Below are 24,594 nucleotides of genomic sequence, written 5' to 3' on the forward strand. Positions count from 1 at the left end.
CACTTGATCTTTTCTCCAAGCCAACAGACAACACTATTGAGGAATACACTTCAGCCATGTGAATCAACTACAAATGAAGTTACTTTGGAGAAGCTCCCAAGGATGCATGTCAACTACTCCTTTTTGTGAAGTCAGCTGATAAGCATTTATTATTTGAATTATTTTGCTTACATAGAAATTGCAACACAGAAACAAACTGTGCAGCCCAACCAGTCCATGTTGTCTCCCTTACAAAGTTGTTTTATTGTTGAAACTCAATTAAATCAGTTTTCTGATTCTACCTTTATATTTGACTGGAAACATATGCATTTGTACACAACCATTTTCACCCAATTTTTGATCCAACCTTAGAAAAATAAATAAAAATGTTAAACGGCCCAAAATCTTATTTCTAAGGAAGGGGACAAAGAGAAAATTTGTGAAATAACATTTCTCCCTAGTGCTTACTACTTACGCAAATGAAGCTGGAGGTTATGAATCTTAAGCACTTGGAAACTGGCACTTTGAAATCTGCTTTAAATAGTCCAAAGAGCAAACTAAAAAATTTGCTCTTAAATTTGTCTGTACCAGTGTACCTGTACAAAAAAGCACCACACCAAGATTTTTCACAAGTATTTTACTTTTCAAATGTGATTAACTGGATTTGGTTTAGAAAGGCACATTTTGAGTCAAAGGGGAACAACTGGTGAGTTAAAGAAAGAAGAAATGACTTTCATTTGTATAGCTCCTTTCACAATCTCAGGATGTCCCAAGGCACTTTACAGGCAATAAAGTGCCTTTGAAGTATCTTCTTTGGCCTCCTTATCTTGAGAGACAATGGAGGTGGTCAGTGGTTTGTGAAGCAGCGCCTGGAGTGGCTATAAAGGCCAATTCTAGAGTGACAGGCTCTTCCACAGGTGCTGCAGAGAAATTTGTTTGTCGGGGCTGTTACACAGTTGGCTCTCCCCTTGCGCCTCTGTCTTTTTTCCTGCCAACTACTAAGTCTCTTCGAACCGCCACACTTTAGCCCCGTCTTTATGGCTGCCCGCCAGCTCTGGCGAACGCTGGCAACTGACTCCCACGACTTGTGATCAATGTCACAGGATTTCATGTCGCGTTTGCAGACGTTTTTAAAGCGGAGACATGGACGGCCGGTGGGTCTGATACCAGTGGCGAGCTCGCTGTACAATGTGTCTTTGGGGATCCTGCCATCTTCCATGCGGCTCACATGGCCAAGCCATCTCAAGCGCCGCTGACTCAGTAGTGTGTATAAGCTGGGGATGTTGGCCGCCTCGAGGACTTCTGTGTTGGAGATACGGTCCTGCCACCTGATGTCAAGTATTCTCCGGAGGCAGCGAAGATGGAATGAATTGAGACGTTGCTCTTGGCTGACATACGTTGTCCAGGCCTCGCTGCCATAGAGCAAGGTACTGAGGACACAGGCCTGATACACTCGGACTTTTGAAGTATAGTCTTGTTGTAATGTAGGGAAACAAAGCAGTCAATTTGTGCACAGCATCAATGAGATATGGCCAGTTAATCTGTTTTATTGATGTTGGTTGAAGGATAAATGTTGGTCAGGACACTATGCACTCTCCTGCTCTTCTTCAAATAGTGCGATGGGATATTTTATATCCATTTGAGAAGACAGACAGTGCCTCACTTTAATGTTTCCTCCAAAAGAAACTGGTCTGAATAGCAATAATAGAAGGGGCGTGCTTATGAAAAATCGATCATGTATGGTAATACGACACAGAGCATGGAACAGATACACACCATTTAGGAAGATACCAATTTGAGCAACAATGAAAGTCAAATAAAGGTAGCATGGTGGACTGAGATGAATATAAAAAACAAAGTTGAAGAGGTTAAGAATCTGGTCAGGGAAGCTAAAGTAAAAAATTACATTAGGATAGCAGGGAACATTAAAACATCAAACATTTTTCTAAAATATCGCTGCAGCAAATTGATAAAGGTTACAGCGACAGATCCCAAAGGAGGAATGCAATCAAGGAACTAGAGGATGGCAAATTACTAATTGACTCTTTTCTATGTTCAGGCACGACCAGGGGAGGGTGCATTTCCCAGGGATGGGGGAGAAACAGAGAAAGTACGAAAACAAACGAAGATTTCAGAAAGGACGGTTACCGTTTTTAATGAATCATTAGAAAAAGTAGTCCCTGAAAACTGGAAAGCAGCTAACGTAACACACATCATTAGGAAGGGGTACTTGGACCCAGGGAACTACAAGCCAGTGGGCCAAACATCTGTTGTGGGTAAGTAAGGTCTATCCAGAAAGACAAGATAACGAAACGCCTAAATAGATATGATGTGGTATGGTAAATGAAGTGAGCACAGATTAAGCAGAGCGATTAATTAGTAATTTGTCATTCTCTGGTTCCTTGATAGCACACACCTTTAAGATCTTTCACTGTTTCCTTTATCAATTTGCTACAGCTATATTTTATAGAAATGCTTGATGTTTTAATATTCCCCACTATCCTAATGTAATTTGTATTTTAGCTCTCCTGGTCAGATTCTTAACTTCTTTAACTTTGTTTTTATATTCATCTTGGTCCACCATACTACCCTTATTTACAAATTAACTGGAATAAAACAGAAAATGTTGGAAATACTCAGCAGGTCAGGCAGCATCTGTGGAGACAGAAACAGAGTTACGAGCTGTATTTTAGTTCTGGGGTCGGAACCCCTTGTCGGGCACATTTCTGGGTCCCAGCCCACATTACATCGGGGCCCGACGTGTTTTTTGGCAAGCTGGCCGATTAGTGGCTAGGAAGCACAACTGCCATTCAATTAAGGGCAGTGAGCCAATAGGAGACCCGCCAGTCCTGAGAGATCGGCACCCCACCATCAGAGGTGGGAGCTGACGATACATGTAGGAGAGAGGGCCCCTCACGATGGAAGCCCTCTGAAGACTTTTTTAACAGGTGATATTGAAACTGGAACCTCTGCCAGACCACTACTGTGGAGAGGAAGCTGTGGCCATCTCGCTACTACAGGCATCGGTGGTGGGGGTGGGTCAGATAAGATGGTCAAAGTGCTGGTCTCCCGATCTGCCGCCGGGAGGTCATCTCCATCCTTGGGTTGTGTTTTGGCCCCAGCAGAGGGCTCTCATGCCAACAGGCTCATAATGATACCTAATCGGCTACTCACCACTTGTGGGCATTCCCCCCCAAACCGGCATGTTCCAAAATGGCACAGAGGCGGGAACATGCTGGCAAACTGGCATGCCGGCTGGTGGCAGGAAATTGCGGGCCCATTCGTCTCTGTTCCGGCACCTGCGGTCGTTTAAATACTCGGCCCAACGTTTCAGGGCGATGACCTTTCATCAGAACTGGTTAAAGTTAAAAATGTAATAGGTTCTAAGCAAGTAAAAGGCGGGAGAGATTAAATAATAAAAGGGTTGGTGGTGCAAGGCCACAGCAAGTGGCAATGGGACAAGCAAAGAAACAAAAGATGTGTCCAGAGGACGTGTGAATGGCACAATGATGAACAGCTACCATCCGAAAGCAAAACCAAGAGAAAAACACAAGAGTTAAACTAAAACCTGCAAAGAAAAAGGAAACAAAATGGAGGCAGAGGTTATGGTCCGAAATTGCTGAACTCAATGTTGAGTCTGGAAAGCTGTAAAGTGCCTAATCAAAAGGTGAGATGCTGTTCCTTGAGCTTGTGTTGAGCTTCAATGGAACACTGCAGGAGGCCGAGGGCAGAGAGGTCAAGTGGGAGAGCAAGGTGGAGAATTAAAATGAAAGGCGACTGGAAGTTCAGTGTTACGCTTACAGACTGAATGGTGGTGTTACGCAAAGTGGTCACCGGTCTGTGTTTGATATGCCCAATGTAGAGTGACTGCATTGCGAGTAGCGAATACAGTATACTAAATTCAAAAAAGTCTACGTAAATCACAATTTCACCTGTTAGACCTTGGACAGTGAGGAGGGAGGAGGTAAAAAGGCAAGTGTCGCATCTTCTGTGCTTGTATGGAAAGGTGCCATGGAAAGGGGAGCGGGTGTTAGGGGTGATTGAGCAGTGGACTGAAGTGTCGCGGATGGAATGGTCCTTTTGGAATGCTGAAAGGGAAGTGGATGGGAAGATGTGTTTGGTGGTGGCATCATGCTGGAGGTCGTGGAAATGGTGGAAGATGATCCGTTGAATGTGGAAGCTGGTGGAATGTAAGGTGAGCACAAGTTGAATCCAATCATGGTTCTGGAAGGGAGAGGAAGGCGTTACAACCAGACATGAAAGGTGTCTAGGGGTCCCACTCAGTCTTCACCTGGTCTTACGGTAACAGGGTTTAATTTTAAACACACCGTGTTTTTTTGCTCCCCCTTGGTGAATCCTTGTTCACTGCTTTCCAATTATAAGGTAAAGAAACCAGCACAAACAGGCTTTCTCAGGTTTAAAGAAGAAAAGTTGAAATTTATTAAACTTAAATTCTAATTCGGTTAACACCTACACAGTGTGCCCATGCCAGCATGCATACGTGATACACACATGCAAACAGAGACAGAAAAGAGCAGAAAAAAAATAAAGTGGAAAAGTTTGAGGCAATATCTGAAGAGTTTTTGTTACCGTTCTTCTAGCTCACTGTAGAGTCCTTGATGTAGGTAGATCTTGCTTTTTACTGGGGCCTAGTATTCTTCTTAAACATTGTTCGCTATAGCAGACTTTTCTCTTTTGGGGTTCATGTGTCTTCAATGGATTCAGTGGCTTGTGAGAAAGAGACGGGAGCAGACAGGAGAGAGATATACTCACTCCAGGAGCAAACAGACACTCTGCCTTCAAATTCTCTGTGGCCAGTTCAAAAGAAAACCCTGGAATAGCCAGGTAGTCATGTGACCAGCTGGTTTAACCAGTCCTGGCCCTTGTGGATTGTATCCTCCTTAGCAGGCTCTGGAATGCGCTTCATCACCTTCGGTGTTTGTTAGTATGTAAATGTTTTTTTCCAGCCAGGCCTGATCTGTTTAACAAGTTATTTGCTCGCTCCAACAACAGTTAAAAATCAATGATCATGACAAAATTAATGTGCCTCATTCTTGGCAGGTGGGGGCCTAGCATGACAAAGGGGTGAGAGCAGAAGTGTGAGAAATGGGACAGATACGATCGAGGGCCCGGTCAACCACGGTGAGGGGAATCCTCGGTTAAGGAAAAAGGAAGACATATCAGAAGCGCTGGTATGGGAGGTTGCACCATCTGAACAGATGAGACGGAAACTGAGAAAGTGGAAGAATGGAATGGAGTCTGACAGGAAGCAGGGTGTGAGGAAGTGTAGTCAAGGTAGTTGTGGGAGTCAGTGAGCTACTGGCAAATATTCATTGATAGCCTATCGCAGAAATAGATACAGAGAAGTCGAGGAAGGCAAGGCAAGAGTTGGAGATGGACCATGTGAAGGTGAGAGAAGGATGGAAATTGGAAACAAAGTCAATGAAATTTTCCAGTTCAGGGCCAGAGCAGGAAATGGCACTGGTACAGTCATCAATGTACTGGAAAAAGAGCTGAGGGAGGGGGCCTGAGTAAGTTTGGAACAAAGAATGTTAGACATATCCCATAAAAATGCATAGCTAGGACCCACGGCAACATGTTTTATTTGAAGGAAATGAGTGGAGTTAAAGAGGGCGTTGTTCAATGTGAGAAGGTTCAGCCAGGCAGAGGAGGATGGTGGTGGATGGAGACTGGTTGGGCCTTCATTCAAGGAAGAAGCAGAGAGCTCTCAGACTGTCCTGGTGGGGGATGGAGGTGCAGGGAGATTGGACAGCCGTCGTGAAGAGGAGATGGTTAGGGCCAGGAAACTGGAAACCGTTAAAAACAAAATACTGCAGATGCTGGAAATCTGAAATGAAAACAGAAAACCCTGGAAATGCTCAGCAGGTCAGGCAGCATCTTTCGACAGAGAGACAGAGTTAAGGGGCTAAACTTTATCAGCTCTCTCGGGACAGGTAGAAAGGCAGAGTGGCCCATAACATGGTGAGGGAAGGCAGGAGATGGAGTGTTCATGGCCTTCCTGACGCCATTACATTTTGTCAGAGGTAAGGAAGGGTGGGTAAGGTCGAGGACGGCCTTCCTGCCCAGAGGCCAATTGAGGCCCTTAATTGGCCATTTAATGACCACTTATGGGCCTCTTCCTGCTGTTGTGGGCATTTTACCACTGGCTGGTGGGTGCCCCACCACATGGGAAGGCCTCCCTGCAGGCTGGGGGTGGGGAGACCCTTCTGTTGGCAATGCCTTCAGCCAACAGACCCTAAGCTCTGGAATTCTCTTCCCAGACCTCTTCACCTTTCCATCCTCCTTTAAGATACTGCTTAAAATCTACCTCTTTGATCAAGCATTTGGTCAACTGTCCGTCTCTCCTTTTGCTCTGCCAATTTTTGCAAGCATCTTAGGACATTTTACTACATTAAAGATGCTATATTAATACAAGTGATTATACAAAAAATTATTTGGGAACAGAAACATAGCTGACTATATCTGCAGGTCACACCATGTTGAGAAGTGGGCTTCCAATCAACAGGGTACATGCAATCCATAAACAAAAGGATATGTTGAGAAAGTAAGTTAACAAATGGCAAGTGGCATTTAATGTGGACAAACGCAAGTTGATGAGACTAAGGAATGGAAGTAAATAGTGGGAATATAAACTACATTTTAATAGGATACAGGACAGATCACAAGAGAGCAATTTAGGATTATTGTTGATAGCTCACTGAAGCTAACACAGTACGCTGCTGCCAAAATGAAAACTAACTAGATTTTGGGGTGTTTCGCCAAAGGAATAGAAGAATAATCTAAGTAGTGATAAGGTACTAGGATAGCCATACCTGGAGTACTATATACAATTCTGCTTCTGTTCTAACATAATAACATAAGAAATAGGAGCAAGAGTAGGCCATTTGTCCCCTCAAGCCTGCTCCGCCATTCAATCAGATCATGGCTTAACTCCACTTTCCTGCCTACCCCCTATAACCATTAATTCCTTTGTCAATCAAAAATCTAACTCAGCTTGAATATATGTAATGCCAAGCCTCAACTGCTTGCTGGGAAAAGAATTCCCAAAACTAACAACTCTCTGAGAGAAGAAATTCCTCCTTATCTCCATCATAAATGGGAGACCCCTTATTCTGAAACTGTGCCCCTTAGTTCTAGATTCCCCCACGAGGGGAAACATCCTCTCAGCATCTACCCTGTCAAGTCCCCTCAGAATCTTATACTTCATATATTGATCTTATATTTCAAGAAGATCACATCTCAATCTTCTAATCTCCAATGAGTATAGGCCCAACCTCTTCTCATAAGACAAACTCCTCATCCCAAGCATCAGCCTAGAGAACCTTCTCTGAACTTCTTCCAATGCAAGTTTGTCCCTCCTTAAATAAGGTAACCAAACTGTACACAGTACTCTAGGTGAGGTCTCACCAATGCCCTTTATCGTTGCAGCTGGACTTCTGTATTTTGATACTCCATCCCCATTGCAATAAAGGCTAACATTCCATTTGCCTTCCTAATTATTTGCTGTACCTGCATGCTGACATTTTGTGATTCATGTACAAGGAAACCCAGGTCTGCAGTCTCTCTTCATGTAAATAATATTCTGCTTTTCCATTCTTCCTGCCAAAGTCAACAACCTCACATTTTCCCACATTATACACCCATCTGCCAAATTTCTGCCCACTCACTTAACCAATCTATATCCCTTTGCAGGCTCTTTGTATTCTCCTCACAACTTGCTTTCTTACCTATCTTTGTATCGTCAGCAAATTTGGCTACATACAATCGGTCCCTTCATCTAAGTCATTAATATAGATTGTAAATAGTTGAGGGCCCAGCACTGATCCCTGTGGCACTCCACTAGTTACAGTTTGCCATCCTGAAAATGACCCATTTATCCCAACCCTCTGTTTCCTGTTCGTTAGCCAGTCTTCTATCCATGCTAATATATCATCTCCAACGCCATGAACTCTCACCATGTCCTACAGCACGGCTATCCAGGCACTGGAAGCATTGTAGAACAGGGAAACTACTAGACAGTACTTTACAGAGGATGGCGAATGTATCAAATGCACTGGGCAGCAAAGTAGATACAGTCACCACCGCTTATAGTGGGCACCTTAGTGCAAACACGATTTGTTTGATATAAAAGAAACAAAGTGATATGAGGAAAAACGTTTTCACGCAGCGAGTGGTTAGGATTCAGAATGAACTGCCTGAGTGTGGTGGAGGCAGGTTCAATCGAGGCCTTCACCCAGGAATTGGATTGTTACCTGAAAAGGATGAATGTGCAGAGCTACAGGGAGAAGGCTGGGGAGTGGCACTCGGTAAACTGATTTTTTGGAAAGCTGGCATAAGCACGACAGGCTAAATGGCCTCCTTCTGTGCTGTAACAATTCTGTGATGTAATGGCCAGTATAGCTGATATGGTGTCACGCTGTGAGTTTGTTACTACTGATAATGGGCTACATCCAATCCAATGCATATTTCTTTTCTAAGTGTTCTTACAAAAATTTGTTTAGAAACTATTTGGGAAGAAGTGAACAATATGATGGTTGTTTGTTAGCAAGATAACCATTACAAATCTACTACTTCTGATTTTATAGGAATATAGCCTTTTTATATTCACTGCTATAATGGAGATATTATTGCCAATCGTGAAACCATGGAGTATTGTGATAGGAAAGTTTTTTGATGACTGAACTGTCACTGGGTATGGATCAGAATAGTCTTTAGATAATGGGTACCACTATAACTGTACTTTCTTTTAATCTGAGTTTGATTTGCAAAGTTTCTCTTTGCTTTTCCTATTATCAGTCGCCAGCAGCTAAAGAAAATATTCTTTTTAAGTTCATTACTACACCTTACATCTTCTATTTCTGGCCGAAATAAACAGAGTTATGACTTGCAACTTTTAAGTTGACATTTATGCAAAATTGATGATGGTTATCCCTTTATAGCCGATATAAGCAACTGCCTGTTTCAAACACGGACATTTTAAATGGTGGGGACTATAGAATGGAAAACTTAAATGGCAAATTGGGCAGATATTTGATGGACCGGAAATTATGGGGTATCAATTTTGGAACCAGCCAGATACAGTCTTTTCCAGTCCTGTAGTTTCTTGCATTCCTATAGTATTCAATTCTAGGAAAAATATGACTTAACCGGTACCCTTAAAAAAGAAAAGAACTAGGAAAATTGTCCCCTTGAATATTGTGCCAAGTTATTCTTAAACACAACTGGATCTAACTTGATGTTACCTGAAGTTTAAGAGACACAGATGTGGCAAAGTGGACAGCAGCGAGGCTGCATGGATTGTGTCTGCACTGGGAGAAGGATATCAGGAGCAGACAGAGAGATAGCATGGATAGGTAGTCTGTGACTGGGTAAGCCGTTCAGTTTGGCAAAATCAGTATAAAAGCAGTGAAACACAGTTGTTAATTAATATTATAATGTACCTATTTTATTCACCTAAAATATGGCAAACTCCTATGGCTGCTCTATTGTTCGTTAGCAGTTGTCATGATAACCATTACAAATCTACTACTTCTGATTTTATAGGAGTATAACCTTTTTGTATTCACTGCTACAATGGATATATTACACATTGGCCCCACCAAAAAGTTCATGCATGAGATTTCAGAAAGGGGTACAAGGCAGATACAAAAAGAAACACATAAAAATTGCGCTATATTCATTGCATTACATCTGTTCATTTGGATGTACTGATCACAGGGGGAAAAATTTGCTTAAAGAGGAATTATGTAAAAACACAGTTAAATATATTCATACTTTAAAGGTCTAGATGCTAATTCTCATGCTGTACCTTATATAGCCCAAAGAAACCTAATTCTTTTATGACAGTCAATGTGCTGACACGAGCTCCTGTGGTGATTTCACCTGCCACCTGTAACCTGATCTTGACAATCTCCAGTGGATTGGTGAAGATAACTTGTGAACTGCCAGCCTATGAAAAGAATGTGTGTAACATCTAGTCAGAATTTACATCTACTCATGAGTCACCACAAAGAATGTAAAAGTTTTCAAATAGAAGTCATCAACACTAAGTAAAGCATCAAGATAGTCAATAATGTTAGATTGTTATATGAAAAAAAGAATGTGCAGGGTTACTGGGAGAAAACAGGGGAATGGAACTGAGTGAATTGCCCTTTCAGAGAGCCAGTGCGAACGCGATGGGCCAAATGGCCTCCTTCTGCACTCTGTGATTCTGTGATGTGGTTTTCGGTACACAAGTGTTTTTCATTCAGCCTATACAAAACAAACTTAAAATGCAATAGGAAAGATCAACAGCATCTTTAATACCATAAATTCTTCTTAAAAATCAATACAATTTTTTTTAATGTTTAGTTATTACTTCTAGTGTTGCCACAATCAGCACAATTGTCATGTGAAGCAATTTCAATGTTTAACTATAACAGCAAGGCAGCCACAACCACCATGTTATCAAGCCAAAGCCTCAACTTCAGTAGCAAGCTAGTGTATGTTTCAAGAACTGGAGCATAACATTTGGTGAAAAACAAAGGAAACATTTTGGATGTATTTTGTCTCCCTCACTTAGCATGAAAGAATGGAAAGGATTACCATACAAACTCCAGTTTCCAATCTCAGTGGTTTATGGCATCCCATCACTAGGTTTTATAAGCCAATGAAAAAAAAACTGTCCCTTTAAGATGAAAAATAAGCATACATTTTAATGAGGGTTGAACGGTTTGGATAAGGAAAATAAAATCCAATATAATTTTAAACTGGCAGTTTAAATATAATGCTCACTCGGGCAAGACAAGATAAAACAACTTCAGTCTTAAAGTGAAAGATTTGGGTTCAATTACACCTGCTTTTCTGTCAGCAGTATTTAAGTCTCAGGTTTCAGCCCAGGCTTCAAACTTCCATCAAAATGCATGAAAAGTCTTGCAAACATGGAAAAGGCTGGTGGATTAATGTGGAGCTTAAAACATTGTGTAGCTGTCTTTGTGGTTATACTTTTTTCCTGAAAAAGCTTTGCTCAATAAGTTTAATGGGACAGATAAATATATTGTATTAATCATCCATTCATGAGTTTGTATAAGCATGCCAGTCTAGTGATGGAAAAATAATACCATAGCTGGAGCCAAAAAAGTGCTTTACCCTCCAAAAGTGCTCTATTGCAGTACTTGGGAACTAATCATATTTATTTTGCTATAAATGCATTTTCATCTAGTTGGGCTCTCCTCTCACTGCATACTATCAAACCAAGAATCTCACTCAATTTCACAAACGATTGATCTAACTACCATTATTACTCTTTAGACTTAAAGAAGGGGCAAGGTGTTAAACTGGATCAACAACTGGCTCCAACTACGACCTTAAGAGGCAGTTCATCGTATTTTGCTGATTTGGAGCTAATTTAATTACTGAGTGAAAAATCTGCTTCATGCCAGTTACGGCGCCAGGTAGACAGCAGGTCTTGATCACATAGCCAAAGCTACAGGCTTTCTCCAAATTTTGCTCCATACCTCATCTCCATAAATACCAGCGAGCTGTGGACGCCAATCCTGTGTCCCGATGCGGCTAACAAGTTGGGCCCCCCCCAAAATTGGCTCATCAGGAAGCTAAACTGGCCCACAGGTAAATCCTGGAGGGGAGATGAAGGCGACGCAGGCCAGCAACAGTTCATTGGATTGCTCCTCCCAGATCTACATTAAGGTTTGAGAAGCAAGAAAAACTTACCTTTTTCCGCAGCCTCCAGCAGTCCCTTTAATGACTGGTGTTTACGCCACCACAGCCCTTGAAAAACTGCACAGCGCATACTCTGTTCAGCTTTTGCTCAACTTGCTTCATGGTCCTGAAACACTCAAAATCGGGCACAACAGGGACTACATTTTCCCCGTAACAACTTCTGCAGCCAACACAAATTTATCTTAAATAAATGATTCCCAATTATTAATCACCTCGCTTTCGTTTTGTGTTTGTTCAAATAATACCTATTCATTGAAATTTAATTGTGCAATTCGGACGTAAACAAGTATCTTATAATACCCATTAACAAGTTAACATAGTAGTAGAGATATTAAAATAGTAAATGCTTTTCCAGCATATAGCAGATACTAGCACATTTCACGTTCTGGTGCACAGTGAAGACCTCTCTAGGTTTCCAACATCCTGTAATGTTCCGAAGAAGGGTCGCTGACCCGAAACGTTAACTCTGCTTCTCTTTCCACAGATGCTGCCAGACCTGCTGAGTGATTCCAGCATTTCTTGTTTTTGTTCCTGTAATTTACACACTGAGTGGGCTTCCAATGTAATCCTTGTCAGGTGCTAACAGCATCATGATAAAGAGAGGGTTCCCGGGTTTACTGAGGTGGCACTGGAGGCATTAGTAAGGAGGTGCACAGAAGGAGAGCCACCCTGTTTCTGCAGATGGATAGGATGCCCTCCCATCCAAAGGGAAGGGGAGTAGATGGCAAGAGAGGTCAATGCCCAGAATCTGGTCCCAAGGATCTGGCAACAGTAGTGGAAGAAGTCTAATTGACCTCACATGAGTGGTCAAGGTCAGTAAATGCATCTTCACATGATATCTCATGCCCACCAAACCATGAGGCCTCACATGCACTACACCCCCATCAATCACCCAGCAGCACTCCCTGGCACTCAGGACCCAAGCCTCACATAAACCACCTCATCCTCATACACTTGCCAATGATGCTAGCCTCAAACCCATCTCTCGCTGCCTCCACATATCTCCAGCAATTCATCCATTGCAGGCAAATCACCCAAACACAATGCAACACCATCACTGACATTCTGCGCCCTCTCTTGCAGGAAAAAGTGGCAGATAACAGGAGGGTGAAGCAGAGAACTGGCAGCGGGTAGGCACACCTTCATCCCGGGCCCAAGTGAGGAGATGTTGCTCTGCATAATGGGCCAGCTGAGACGGAGCCTGTAGCATCCAGCGTCACTGAGACCACCCAAGATGACAATATGTTCCTGCCTTATGCACCTTCTCAACTCCCATCTCACCCTCATCCTGCTAACTGGCATGATATGTAAGCTGCAGATGGTATGACCATGAACCTCTTGCTTTCCTCCCTGCACTCCACTCGCTCACCCAACCTTCCCGAAGAACTATCACCTGGCCAACCAGAGCACACCTATCAGGAAGAGATAAAGCAACCCCACACCAGTGATGATAAAGCACTGTCAGTTGATCTGACACTTGCAGCCATAAACTCAGATACTGGTGCTGCATGTACTTTAGAGGCTTGCATTAAGTCAAGATCTGCATGCAGTGAGTTACCGAGCACAAATGGACTGCATCCAGGACCGGGGATATGAGAATTTGTGTGCCAGCTCAGTGGAGGGCGAGGTCACAAACGAGTTCTGCTACAGGAAACTCAGATGAGGATTTTGATGGGGCGGAATACAGGAGAAGGGTAATGATGATGCAAACCGAGATAATTGGTGCATTGGCAGGTCTGCAAGATCATTTCCAGCCACTGGTTAGCAGCATGCTGGAGTCCAGCGCCAATGTTGCATCATGTAAAGCTTGGAGCCCATCTGTTCCACCATGGAAGCATTGGCCAAATCCATGACAGCACTAGCAGACACAACCATGATGCAGCATCTGGTGGCCGCTGTCTGATCTTCCATTGCAACATAGGCGAAAGGCACTCAACATCTCAGCAATGCAGTGGAAGATCAGATGGAGGTAATGAAATCCATGTTTGCTGCGATGCAGGCTTAGACTGCTGCCATCATGGCTGTGGATGTCGGTGCTCAAAGGGGCATGCAGACTGTCACAGCAGTACACCAACCTGTCCTCCAGCAGATTACTAGAATTGGTGAGGTGCCACCCCGTTGGAATGGCCGTGACTCCATGGTACACGAATTTGCTGTACTCTCTCAGGATACTAGCACACATGCTCCCCCACTGTCTGCCATTGCCCTTGCTGTTGCCTCTCAGCCAGCCAGCCCAGACTATTGCCTTCCATGCAAAGGTGATGCAATCTGAAGCTGGGCTCTCAAGGCTCAGAGTGGCTCGAAGGTGCCCAGCAAGCCAACTGTAGTCTCCTCCAGTGAAAGTCACCAGCCTTCCACAAGCCATGTTGCAGTCACAGGAGTAACCCTGTGTGGGAGCACTAGGATAGGCAAGGGCACCCACAAGACAGGCACTAAGGGTCTGCACAAGGGAATGTGTTCTGCCAGACCACCCGGCTCCAGGCCTGTCTCAAAACACATCCCACCCTGTTCATACTGAGAATCCCAGGGTGAAGAGCTGGAACATCCTGTCTCAAAGCACATCCCACCCTGTTCTACCTGAGAATCCCGGGGTGGAGAGCTGGGACATCCTGTCTCAAAGCACATCCCACCTGTAAAAAATTTTAAAAAAGCATTGGTCCAAAAATGGACAAAAGAGCTGAATTTCAGAGCTAACGCAAAAGTGACTATCCTCGACATCAAGGCAGTATTTGACCAAGTGCGGCATCAAGGAGCCCTTGCAAAACTTAGGTAAATAGGAATCAGGGGGAAACCTATCTGGAGACATACCTAGTACAAAGGAAGATAGTTGTGGCTCTTGGAGGCCAATCATTTCAGCCCCAAGACATTGCTACAGGGGTTCCTCACGGTACTGTTCTAGACACAACCATTTTCATCGATGACCTTCCCTTCATCATAAGGCCAGATGTGGGGATGTTCGCAGATGATTGCACAGTGTTCAGCACCATTCAGACCTCCTGCTGCAAGACCTGGACAACATTCAGGCTTGAAGTGGCAAGTAACATTTGTGCCACGCATGTGCCAGACAATGACCATCCCCAATAAGAGAAAATTGAACCATCTCCCCATGACGTTCAATGGCATTATCATCACTGAAACCCCCACCATCAACATCCTGGGGGTTACCATTACCATTGAAACTTAACTGGACTACCACATAAATACTGTGACTACAAGAGCAGCTCAGAATTCTGCAGCGAGAGCTCATCTCCTGATTCCCCAAAACCTGTCCACCTTCTACAAAGCACAAGTCAGGAGTGTGATAGAATAATCTCTACTTTCTTGGATGAATGCAACTCCAACAACACACAAGAAGCTAGACGCCTTCCAGGGTATGCTTGGATGAATGCAACTCCAACAACACACAAGAAGCTAGACGCCTTCCAGGGTAAAGCAGCCCACTTGATCACACCCCATCCACCACTTTAAACATTCACTCCCTCCACCAGATGCACAGTGGCAGCAGTGCATACCATCTACAAGATGCACTGACAACTTGCCAAGGCTCCTTCGACAGCACTTTCCAAATCCGTGACGTTGGCCACCTAGAACAGGGGCAGCAGATATAGGGTAACACCACCATTTACAAATTCCCCTCCAAGTCACACACCATCCTGGAACTATATCGCCGCTCCTTCACTGTCGCTGAGCCAAAACACTGGAACTCCCTCTTTAACAGCATTATTGGCGTACCTACACCACATGCAGCAGTTCAAGGTGGCTCACCACCACACTATCAAGGGCAATTAGGGGTGTGCCATAAATTCTAGCCTTGCCAGTGACACTCACATCTCATGAATGAATATATAAAAAAAGGCTAATAGTTAATTTCTGTCTGTATAATTGGAGGCATTGTTGGATAAAGATGTTAATGAGACGTTTGTTGTGTTGGATGGTTGCCAAGGGGATGCTGTGATGGGCGTCTTAGATGGATATAACATAGAAACATAGCAAATTCACGGCATATAAGGAGGCCATTTGGCCCATCTGTGTCAGTTAAAGAAGTGTTATCCAGCCGAATCCCATTTTCCAGTTGTTGGTCCATGGCCCTGTAGATTATGGAACTTAAGTGAATGTCCAAGTTTTTAAATACGATGAGCGTTTCTGCCTCTACTAGCCTTTCAGGCAGCGTGTTCCAGACCCCCACACACCCTTTGGGTGAAAAAATTTCTCCTGAACTCCTGTCTAATCCTTCTGACTGTTACTTTAAATCTATGCCTCCGGTTATTGACCTCTCTGCTAATGGAAATAGGATTTTTCTATCCACTCTATCAAGACTCATAATTTTATACACCTCAATTAAATCTCTCCTTAGCCTCCTCTGTTCCAAAGAAAACAACCCCAGCCTATCCATTCTTTCCTCATAGCCAAAATTCTTCATTCCTGACAACATCTTTGTAAATCTTCACTGTACCCTCTCTCATGTGATCACATCCTTCGTATAATGCAGTGGCCAGAACTATATGCAGCACTCTAGCTGTGGCCTAACTAGCATTTTATACAGCTACCCTCTGCTCTTCTATTCTATGCCTCGGTTAATAAAGGAAAGTATCCCGTATGCCTTCTTAACCACGTCATCTACCTGTCCTGCTAACTTCAGGGATCTGTGGATATGCATGCCAAGGTCCCTCTGTTCTGCTACACATCTCAGTATGCTGCTATTTATTGCATATTTCCTTAACTTGGTTGCTCTCCTCAAATGAATTGCCTCATACTTCTTCAGATTGAATTCCATTTGCCACTTTTCTGCCCACCTGATCAGTCTATTGATAGCTTCCTGCAGTTAACATCTTTATTCCTCACTAGCATCCACATGACCAATTTTTGTATCATCTGCAAACTTCGTAATCATGACACCTACATTTAAATCTAAATCATTGATATATACCACAAAAAGTGAAGGACCTCACATCGAGCCCTGCGGAACACCACTGGAAACAGCCTCCCACTCACAAGAACATTTGCTTCCTGCCACTGAGCTAATTTTGGATCCAACATGCCACTTGTCCTTGGATCCCATGGGCTTTTACTTTTCTGACCAGTCTGCCATGTGGCACCTTGTTAAAAGCTCTGTCAAAATACATGTAGACTACATCAAAAGTACTACCTTCATTGACCCTCCTTATTAACTCTTAACTCACACCAAGTCCTGTTCCTCTATCACCCCTGTGCTCACTGACCTATGTTGGCTCCCAGTCAGGCAACATCCTGATTTTAAAATTCTCATCCTTGTTTTCCAATCCCTCCATGGCCTCGCCCTTCCCTATCTCTGTAAATACCTCCAGCCCCACAACCCTCCAAGATATGTGTGCTGCTCCAATTCTGGCCTCTTGTGCATTAGTAATTTTAATAGCCCCACCACAGGTGGCCGCACCTTCAGTTGTCGAGGCCCTAAGCTCCGGAATACCCTCCATACACCTCTCCGCCTCACTTTCTCCTTTATGACATTATTTAAAATCTACCTCTTTGACCAAGCTTTTGGTCAACTGACCTAATACCTCCTTTTGTTGCTCGGTGTCATACTTTGTTTTATAATGCTCTTGTAAAGCACCGTGCAAAGTTTTATTATGTTAAAGGCAATATATAAATATGCTGCTGCTGTTGTAGTATTATCTCCTCACAAAATTCAACAAAGTTTGTCAGCCATGACCTTCCCTTAACAAATTCATGCAGACTGTCCTTGATTAATCCGTGCCTTTCAAAATGACGATTTATACTATCCCTCAGAATATTTTCCAATAATCTGTCCACCATCGAGGATAGGCTGACTGACCTGTAATTCTTTGGTCTATCGCTTCCTCCCTTTTTAAACAATGGTACAGTATTAGCAGTCCTCCAGTAGCCTGTAGCCAAAGAGGATTCGAAAATGATGGTCAGAGCCTCCACTATTTCCTTCATTGCTTCTCTTAATAGCCTGGGATACATTTCATCTGGGCCTGGCTATTAATCCACTTTCAAAGGTTTTAAACGCTTTAGTCTTTCCTCTCCCATTATGTTTCTATCATCTAATATTTCACATTCCTTCTCCTTAACTACAATGTCTGCATCATCCCCTTCTTTTGTGAGGACACTCAGTATTCATTATGAACCGTGATCACGTCTTCCACCTCCAAAAACAAGTTACCTTTTTGGTTTCTAAAAGGCTCTACTCTTTCCTTAGTTATGCTCTTGCTCCTTATGTATTGTTACGACTGAGGCAGGAGAAGCGCTCTGTTTATTCTAGTCCCACTTCTCCTAAGGCCACATCATATTATTTTAAATTTTCCCACTTATCGATATGGTCAATCATATACGCTATTTTTCCCAGAATTAGAATTAGAATTAGAACATTACAGCGCAGTACAGGCCCTTCGGCCCTCGATGTTGCGCCGACCTGTGAAACCATCTGACCTACACTATTCCATTTTCATCCATATGTCTATCCAATGACCACTTAAATGCCCTTAAAGTTGGCGAGTCTACTACTGTTGCAGGCAGGGCGTTCCACGCCCCTACTACTCTCTGAGTAAAGAAACTACCTCTGATATCTGTCCTATATTTATCACCCCTCAACTTAAAGCTATGTCCCCTCGTGTTTGCCATCACCATCCGAGGAAAAAGACTCTCACTATCCACCCTATCCAACCTTCTGATTATCTTATATGTCTCTATTAAGTCACCTCTCCTCCTCCTTCTCTCCAACGAAAACAACCTCAAGTCCCTCAGCCTTTCCTCGTAAGACCTTCCCTCCATACCAGGCAACATCCTAGTAAATCTCCTCTGCACCCTTTCCATAGCTTCCACATCCTTCCTATAATGCGGTGACCAGAATTGCACGCAATACTCCAGGTGCTGTCTCACCAGAGTTTTGTACAGCTGCAGCATGACCTCGTGGCTCCGAAACTCGATCCCCCTACTAATAAAAGCTAGCACACCATATGCCTTCTTAACAGCCCTATTAACCTGGGTAGCAACCTTCAGGGATTTATGCACCTGGCCACCAAGATCTCTCTGTTCATCTACACTACCAAGAATCTTCCCATTAGCCCAGTACTCTGCATTCCTGTTACTCCTTCCAAAGTGAATCACCTCGCACTTTTCCGCATTAAACTCCATTTGCCATCTCTCAGCCCAGCTCTGCAGCCTATCTATGTCCCTCTGTACCCTACAACATCCTTCGGCACTATCCACAACTCCACTGACCTTAGTGTCATCCGCAAATTTACTAACCCACCCTTCTACACCCTCTTCCAGGTCATTTATAAAAATGACAAACAGCAGTGGCCCCAAAACAGATCCTTGCAGTACACCACTAGTAACTAAACTCCAGGATGAACATTTGCCATCAACCACCACCCTCTGTCTTCTTTCAGCTAGCCAATTTCTGATCCAAAGCTCTAAATCACCTTCAACCCCATACTTCCGTATTTTCTGCAATAGCCTACCATGGGGAACCTTATCAAACGCCTTACTGAAATCCATATACACCACATCCACTGCTTTACCCTCATCCACCTGTTTGGTCACCTTCTCGAAAAACTCAATAAGGTTTGTGAGGCACGACCTACCCGTCACAAAACCGTGCTGACTATCGCTAATGAACTTATTCTTTTCAAGATGATTATAAATCCTGTCTCTTATAACCTTTTCCAACATTTTACCCACAACCGAAGTAAGGCTCACAGGTCTATAATTACCAGGGGTGTCTCTACTCCCCTTCTTGAACAAGGGGACAACATTTGCTATCCTCCAGTCTTCCGGCACTATTCCTGTCGACAATGACGACATAAAGATCAAGGACAAAGGCTCTGCAATCTCCTCCCTAGCTTCCCAGAGAATCCTAGGATAAATCCCATCTGGCCCAGGGGACTTATCTATTTTCACACTTTCCAAAATTGATAACACCTCCTCCTTGTGAACCTCAATCCCATCTAGCCTAGTAGCCTGAATCTCAGTATTCTCCTCGACAACATTTTCTTTCTCTACTGTAAATACTGACACAAAATATTCATTTAACACTTCCCCTACCTCCTCTGATTCCACACACAACTTCCCACTACTATCCTTGATTGGCCCTAATCTAACTCTAGTCATTCTTTTATTCCTGATATACCTATAGAAAGCCTTAGGGTTTTCCCTGATCCTATCCGCCAATGACTTCTCGTGTCCTCTCCTTGCTCTTCTTAGCTCTCCCTTTAGATCCTTCCTGGCTAGCTTGTAACTCTCAAGCACCCTAACTGAGCCTTCACGTCTCATCCTAACATAAGAATAGAACACACTAACCAGGTTTCTTTAATGAACAACAACATTATCAGTTTATTATAAAACAGTCTTAACTAATAATGAAATAAAACATAAACACACAGATTTTAAATTCTAAAGTTCCCTTTCCACCTTTGCCCCTTCACACTCACACATACACATAGACAACGGTTAACCGGAAAAAGATAAAAGGGATTTTTATAAATTCAGAGCTCTGTTACAGACAAAAAAACACCCAGGCAGATTACTTGCTGATTTTTGAAGAAAACAACAGATGAGATATGTTGTTCCAAAACTGGCAGTCTAACATCTGAATACAAGTAGACAGGTCATTGAGATCCTCCAGAACAGCTCTTTTCAGGTGGCACCGAGAACTAACTTAAGCAGACTTTCTTCAGAGACAGGAGATGAGATGAATCGACACAGTGGACTTCACAGGGCCTATTAGGGAATTGCTGGAAAGTGAGCTGGGTTGTGGTCTTCTGTCCTACCTTGAGCTTTCAGCAGCAGACTTGACTTTATCTCACTCCAGTAGGTAAAACCATATGCTGACACACAATCAAAAAGTTTGAGAGTTTTTTTTCTGCCCATCCCAGGTGCGCTCTGCTGCTACTGGGCTTGTCCAATCAAAGGGGCATTTGTCACTTCTCTGCCCTTGTTACCAGGGTTTCTGTTCTAGCTTTAACTTGAGTCATGTGACAACCAGTAACATTGTTGCCAATCCTGCTCCCTCAGTGTCCCCTTGATGGCTCTCTTTTTAAGAAAACTGGTCCAACATTTATTCAGTTTAACTATAAATTCCTTAAAAAATATTTTAACAAAAATAACTTTCATAACAGTATTTCCAAGATTTACAAAACATCTTTGGGTTTTCCTTTATTGTATTTTCCAATATTTTTTCATGTCATCTTTTTGCTTTCCTAATTTCCTTGTTAATTTCAGCCCTGCATTTTCTATAATCCCCTCAGATTTCTGCAGTATTGAGCTCTTGATTTCTCAGACACTGATGTATCTTCAAGTAGCTGCTTCCAGTCCACTTTTGCTAAATCACATCTCAGCTCAGTAAAACTGACTCTTCCCCAAGTTAAAACTTTTAATTTTGGTGTATCACTGTCCTTTACTAAAACTATATTTAAATCTAACTCAATTATGATCACTACCATCAAAATGCTCTCCCACTGGTAACCCTTCCACCTGCCCAGCTTCATTTCCTAAAACTAAGTCCAGAACTGGCCTTTCTCTTGTTGCACTTGCTACACACTGGCTAAATTTTTTTCCTGAGAGCCTTTTAAGGATATTGTGTCCTCTATACCTTTTACATTGATTTTATCCCAGTTAACATGAGGGGTTGTTGAAATCCCCTCCTATTCCAATGTCAGGCCCATATAGTGGTCTGGAACATACCCATGTCATCAGCGTGCCTGCTGGCGCAACCGTCTGGGAGGCAGCCTCCTAACTGGCTGCCTCATTGGGCAGGTTCGTGAGGCTGGAAGCCTAATCAGAGGGCCCCGCAGTGGTGTCAGACCAGCAACGCCATCGGGAAAAGTGGGTGCTGCTGAGGCAGGCAGCCCAGCGCAAGGGCTCCTCAACACGGAGGTGCCCTCAGTTGCCTGCACTAAAGTCCTCAAATAAAGGGACCCAAAGCCAGTATGGCCATCGGGGTGAAGGTGAAATCCCTCCACAAGGGTAGTGACAGTCATGATTGCGATCTTTCATTCGCTTGGCCCCGTCATTGGGGCATGGAACCTCTGGCTCCGATGGCCACACAGCTGGGTGCCAGGAGGCCACCTTGCTTGAGCTGGTGGCCTCTGCACATAGCAGGGGGCCACTCAAACGGTTGGGAAAAAATGTCACCATTGCAACACGGCCCTTAAGTGGGGCCTTAATTGTTCTAATTGCTGTCTGCTTCCATGGAGCAGGCAGCCGACCCAGTTCCCAGTCACGCAGGAAAGTCTCCCAGAGGCAGGGATGCGTCGGGAAGCCATCTAACGCAGCACACCCCCACCCCACCGCCCAAGCACCTCCAACTCCGTTTCCATAGGGCCAGGAAAATTCCGCCTATTGTTTCTGCACCTCTCAGCAATTTGCCTACATATATGCTCTTCCATCTCCCTCTGTCTGCTTGGGGGTCTGTAGTATACTCCCAGCAGTGTGACTGCCCCTTTTCTGTCCCTCAGTTCAACCTATATGGCCTCATCTGATGAGCCTTCTAGCATATCATTTATCCTCACAACTGTGATTGTTTCTTTAATTAATATTGAACAGACAGGTTGTAGTGCAGATCAGTACCAATGACATAGGCAGAAAGAGGGATGAGGTCTTGCAGGGAGATTTTAGGGAGCTAAGAAATAAATTATAAAGTAGTTCCTCAAAGTTAATAATCTCTGGATTACTCCTGGTGCCATGTACGTGTGAGTATGGAATAGGAAGATAGTGCAGATGAATGTGTGGCTGGAGAGGTAAACTAGCTTGGCAGGGGGATGGGAACCACTTTTTTTTTATCCTTTATCTTTTTATCCCTGCTCTCTCTCTCCTGTCTGCAAATGCTATAATCAGGAATGTTGAGCTGCCATTCCTGTCCTTCTTCAGTAGTAGCTATGACATCATACTTCCAAGAGTCTATCTGTGCCCTCAACTCATCTGCCTTATTCACTAGACTTCTTGCAATGACGTATATACCACTAATCACTAAACTACTCCTTTGTTGTTTATTCTCTAGCCTTTGACTTCTCTGCCTTCCATACTCACTAATTTCCTGCCTTCTATTTCTAGCTTTGCTTCTCTTGCATCTGAATGTCCGTTCAGGTTCTAACCCCCTGCCAAGCTTGTTTAAAAAACATTTATGCAACTGAAAGAACTTACTCTGGACAAAGCAGATGCCCTTCCTTGGGCCCCATTGGATACAGCATGCAGTTGGTAGAGTTAAATCTAGAGGCTAGGAGTCATTCACTACCATATGCTCTGAATAGGGCAACTTATCTGACACCACTAGATAATATCGATAGCTACTGCTATGTATTCAGACTAGCTTCTACATTCCAATATCTGTTTCTGGTACTGCATTTCTGTAAGGCCACTCTATGATTAGTAGCTCACAGGCACATCCACTTTCCACCACAGTGCACGACTCACTCCAGCTGTCACAAGCATCAATCCAAGAATATGCATTTCAGGAGAAGATGTGGCAGGGAGCACCAGGTGAACACAAAATATGTGTGAAGAAGAGCAAGTGCAGATGGCAACAGAAGAGCAGCAGAAAGTAGGTTCGTTATCCCACATCAGGCCGCACTAAGCTGCTGAGTTCTACCAGGATCTGCCAATAAAAGAAGGCTGTTTGTTAACCACTACTATCAGTTTACTGAATGATGGAATGTGCAAAGAACTGTGCAAAGTATGACAAGTAGAATAGAGTATCTGTGTAGTCCTGTTCACATAAATACAGTCCACTGTTGAGCATGAGACACCTCCAGAAGCACCTGCAGGGAGCCCTTCTTAACAGGGGTCCTAAGCACAGCTTTGGGGAGGAATACTACAACTAATGGTATGAAGGTACTGGGCTCCAATCGCCTCTAATCCATTTTTACGATACTCCCTAAGCTAGGGGATCCTCTGGATGGGATCCTGACTGAGGGCTTCCAAAAACTTATGGTGACTCTATGTTGGCTACCACATAGTTGGCTGAACATCAGACAGGCCTGACAGGTACGTGACTGGCAGAGGGAGTGGGCTGAATTTCCCAGCCCTGTGATGGTGGGCAGGGAGGCGGGTGTGGGGGGGGGCAGGAAAATAGGGGGGAACTTTGTGGGACAGCTCCCCACCACATTTCCACCGTCGAGGAACTTTACCAGGGGCCGCCTGGGAAGTAGTTCAGCTATCCGCTGCATGGAGGCGGACAGCCAATTTACATAGTTAAATCCAAATTAGGGCTGATTTTGTGGCCTCGCGGCAAAATGCTGGTGGCGGAGTGGCCCCCCACCACATGCAGAGGCCGTCAGCTCAATGTAGACGGCCTTCCTGCGGCAGGCTGGGGGGCCCATTGAGCCAAAGGCTCCACGCTCCAATGTCAAGGCCCCGTGGACAGGAAAGGGAAATAGAATTTTAAACAGTTCATAAAATTAAAGTTAACTTCTTGCAAATTTGTTTTTATAAAGAGAATATTTTAAGAAGTGAAACAAATTTAATTAATTCCACTTGAGGGGTAAATCTTTACAAATGGCAGACACTGGCTCATCACTTATTTTAAGAATAAAATAGATATTTAATTGTTTCTTTTATATTTAACTTAAAAATATCAACAGAGATGATGCGATACTTTATAACTTTTCAGCTGGAAAACCAAATAGACAACAGAGAAAAATTAAAACTGCAATATTGGTTACAACTGCAGAACTATCACCAGGGGGCATAATTTTAAGGTGATTGGAGGAAGGTTTCGGGGAGATGTCAGAGGTAGGTTCTTTACACAGAGAGTGGTGGATGCGTGGAATGCGCTGCCAGCGGTGGTAGTAGAAGCAGATACATTAGGGACATTTAAGCGACTCTTGGATAGGTACGTGGATGATAGTAGTATGACGGGTATGTAGGTAGTTTGATCCG

At 43.6% G+C, this 24,594-nt stretch overlaps 1 protein-coding gene across 1 annotated transcript in view; it reads right to left on the reverse strand.

Annotated features, from left to right (window-relative positions):
* Window positions 1-24,594, reverse strand: part of LOC137379849 (electrogenic aspartate/glutamate antiporter SLC25A13, mitochondrial) — a 262,864-nt gene that overhangs the window by 28,744 nt on the left and 209,526 nt on the right. Inside the window, exon 13 of the mRNA XM_068051244.1 lies at window positions 9,809-9,949. Coding sequence (XP_067907345.1) covers window positions 9,809-9,949 — 141 coding nt within the window. The remainder of the gene's footprint in view (window positions 1-9,808; window positions 9,950-24,594) is intronic.

Source organism: Heterodontus francisci, chromosome 2 (genome assembly GCF_036365525.1).
Source record: "Heterodontus francisci isolate sHetFra1 chromosome 2, sHetFra1.hap1, whole genome shotgun sequence".
Classification (NCBI taxonomy): domain Eukaryota; kingdom Metazoa; phylum Chordata; class Chondrichthyes; order Heterodontiformes; family Heterodontidae; genus Heterodontus; species Heterodontus francisci.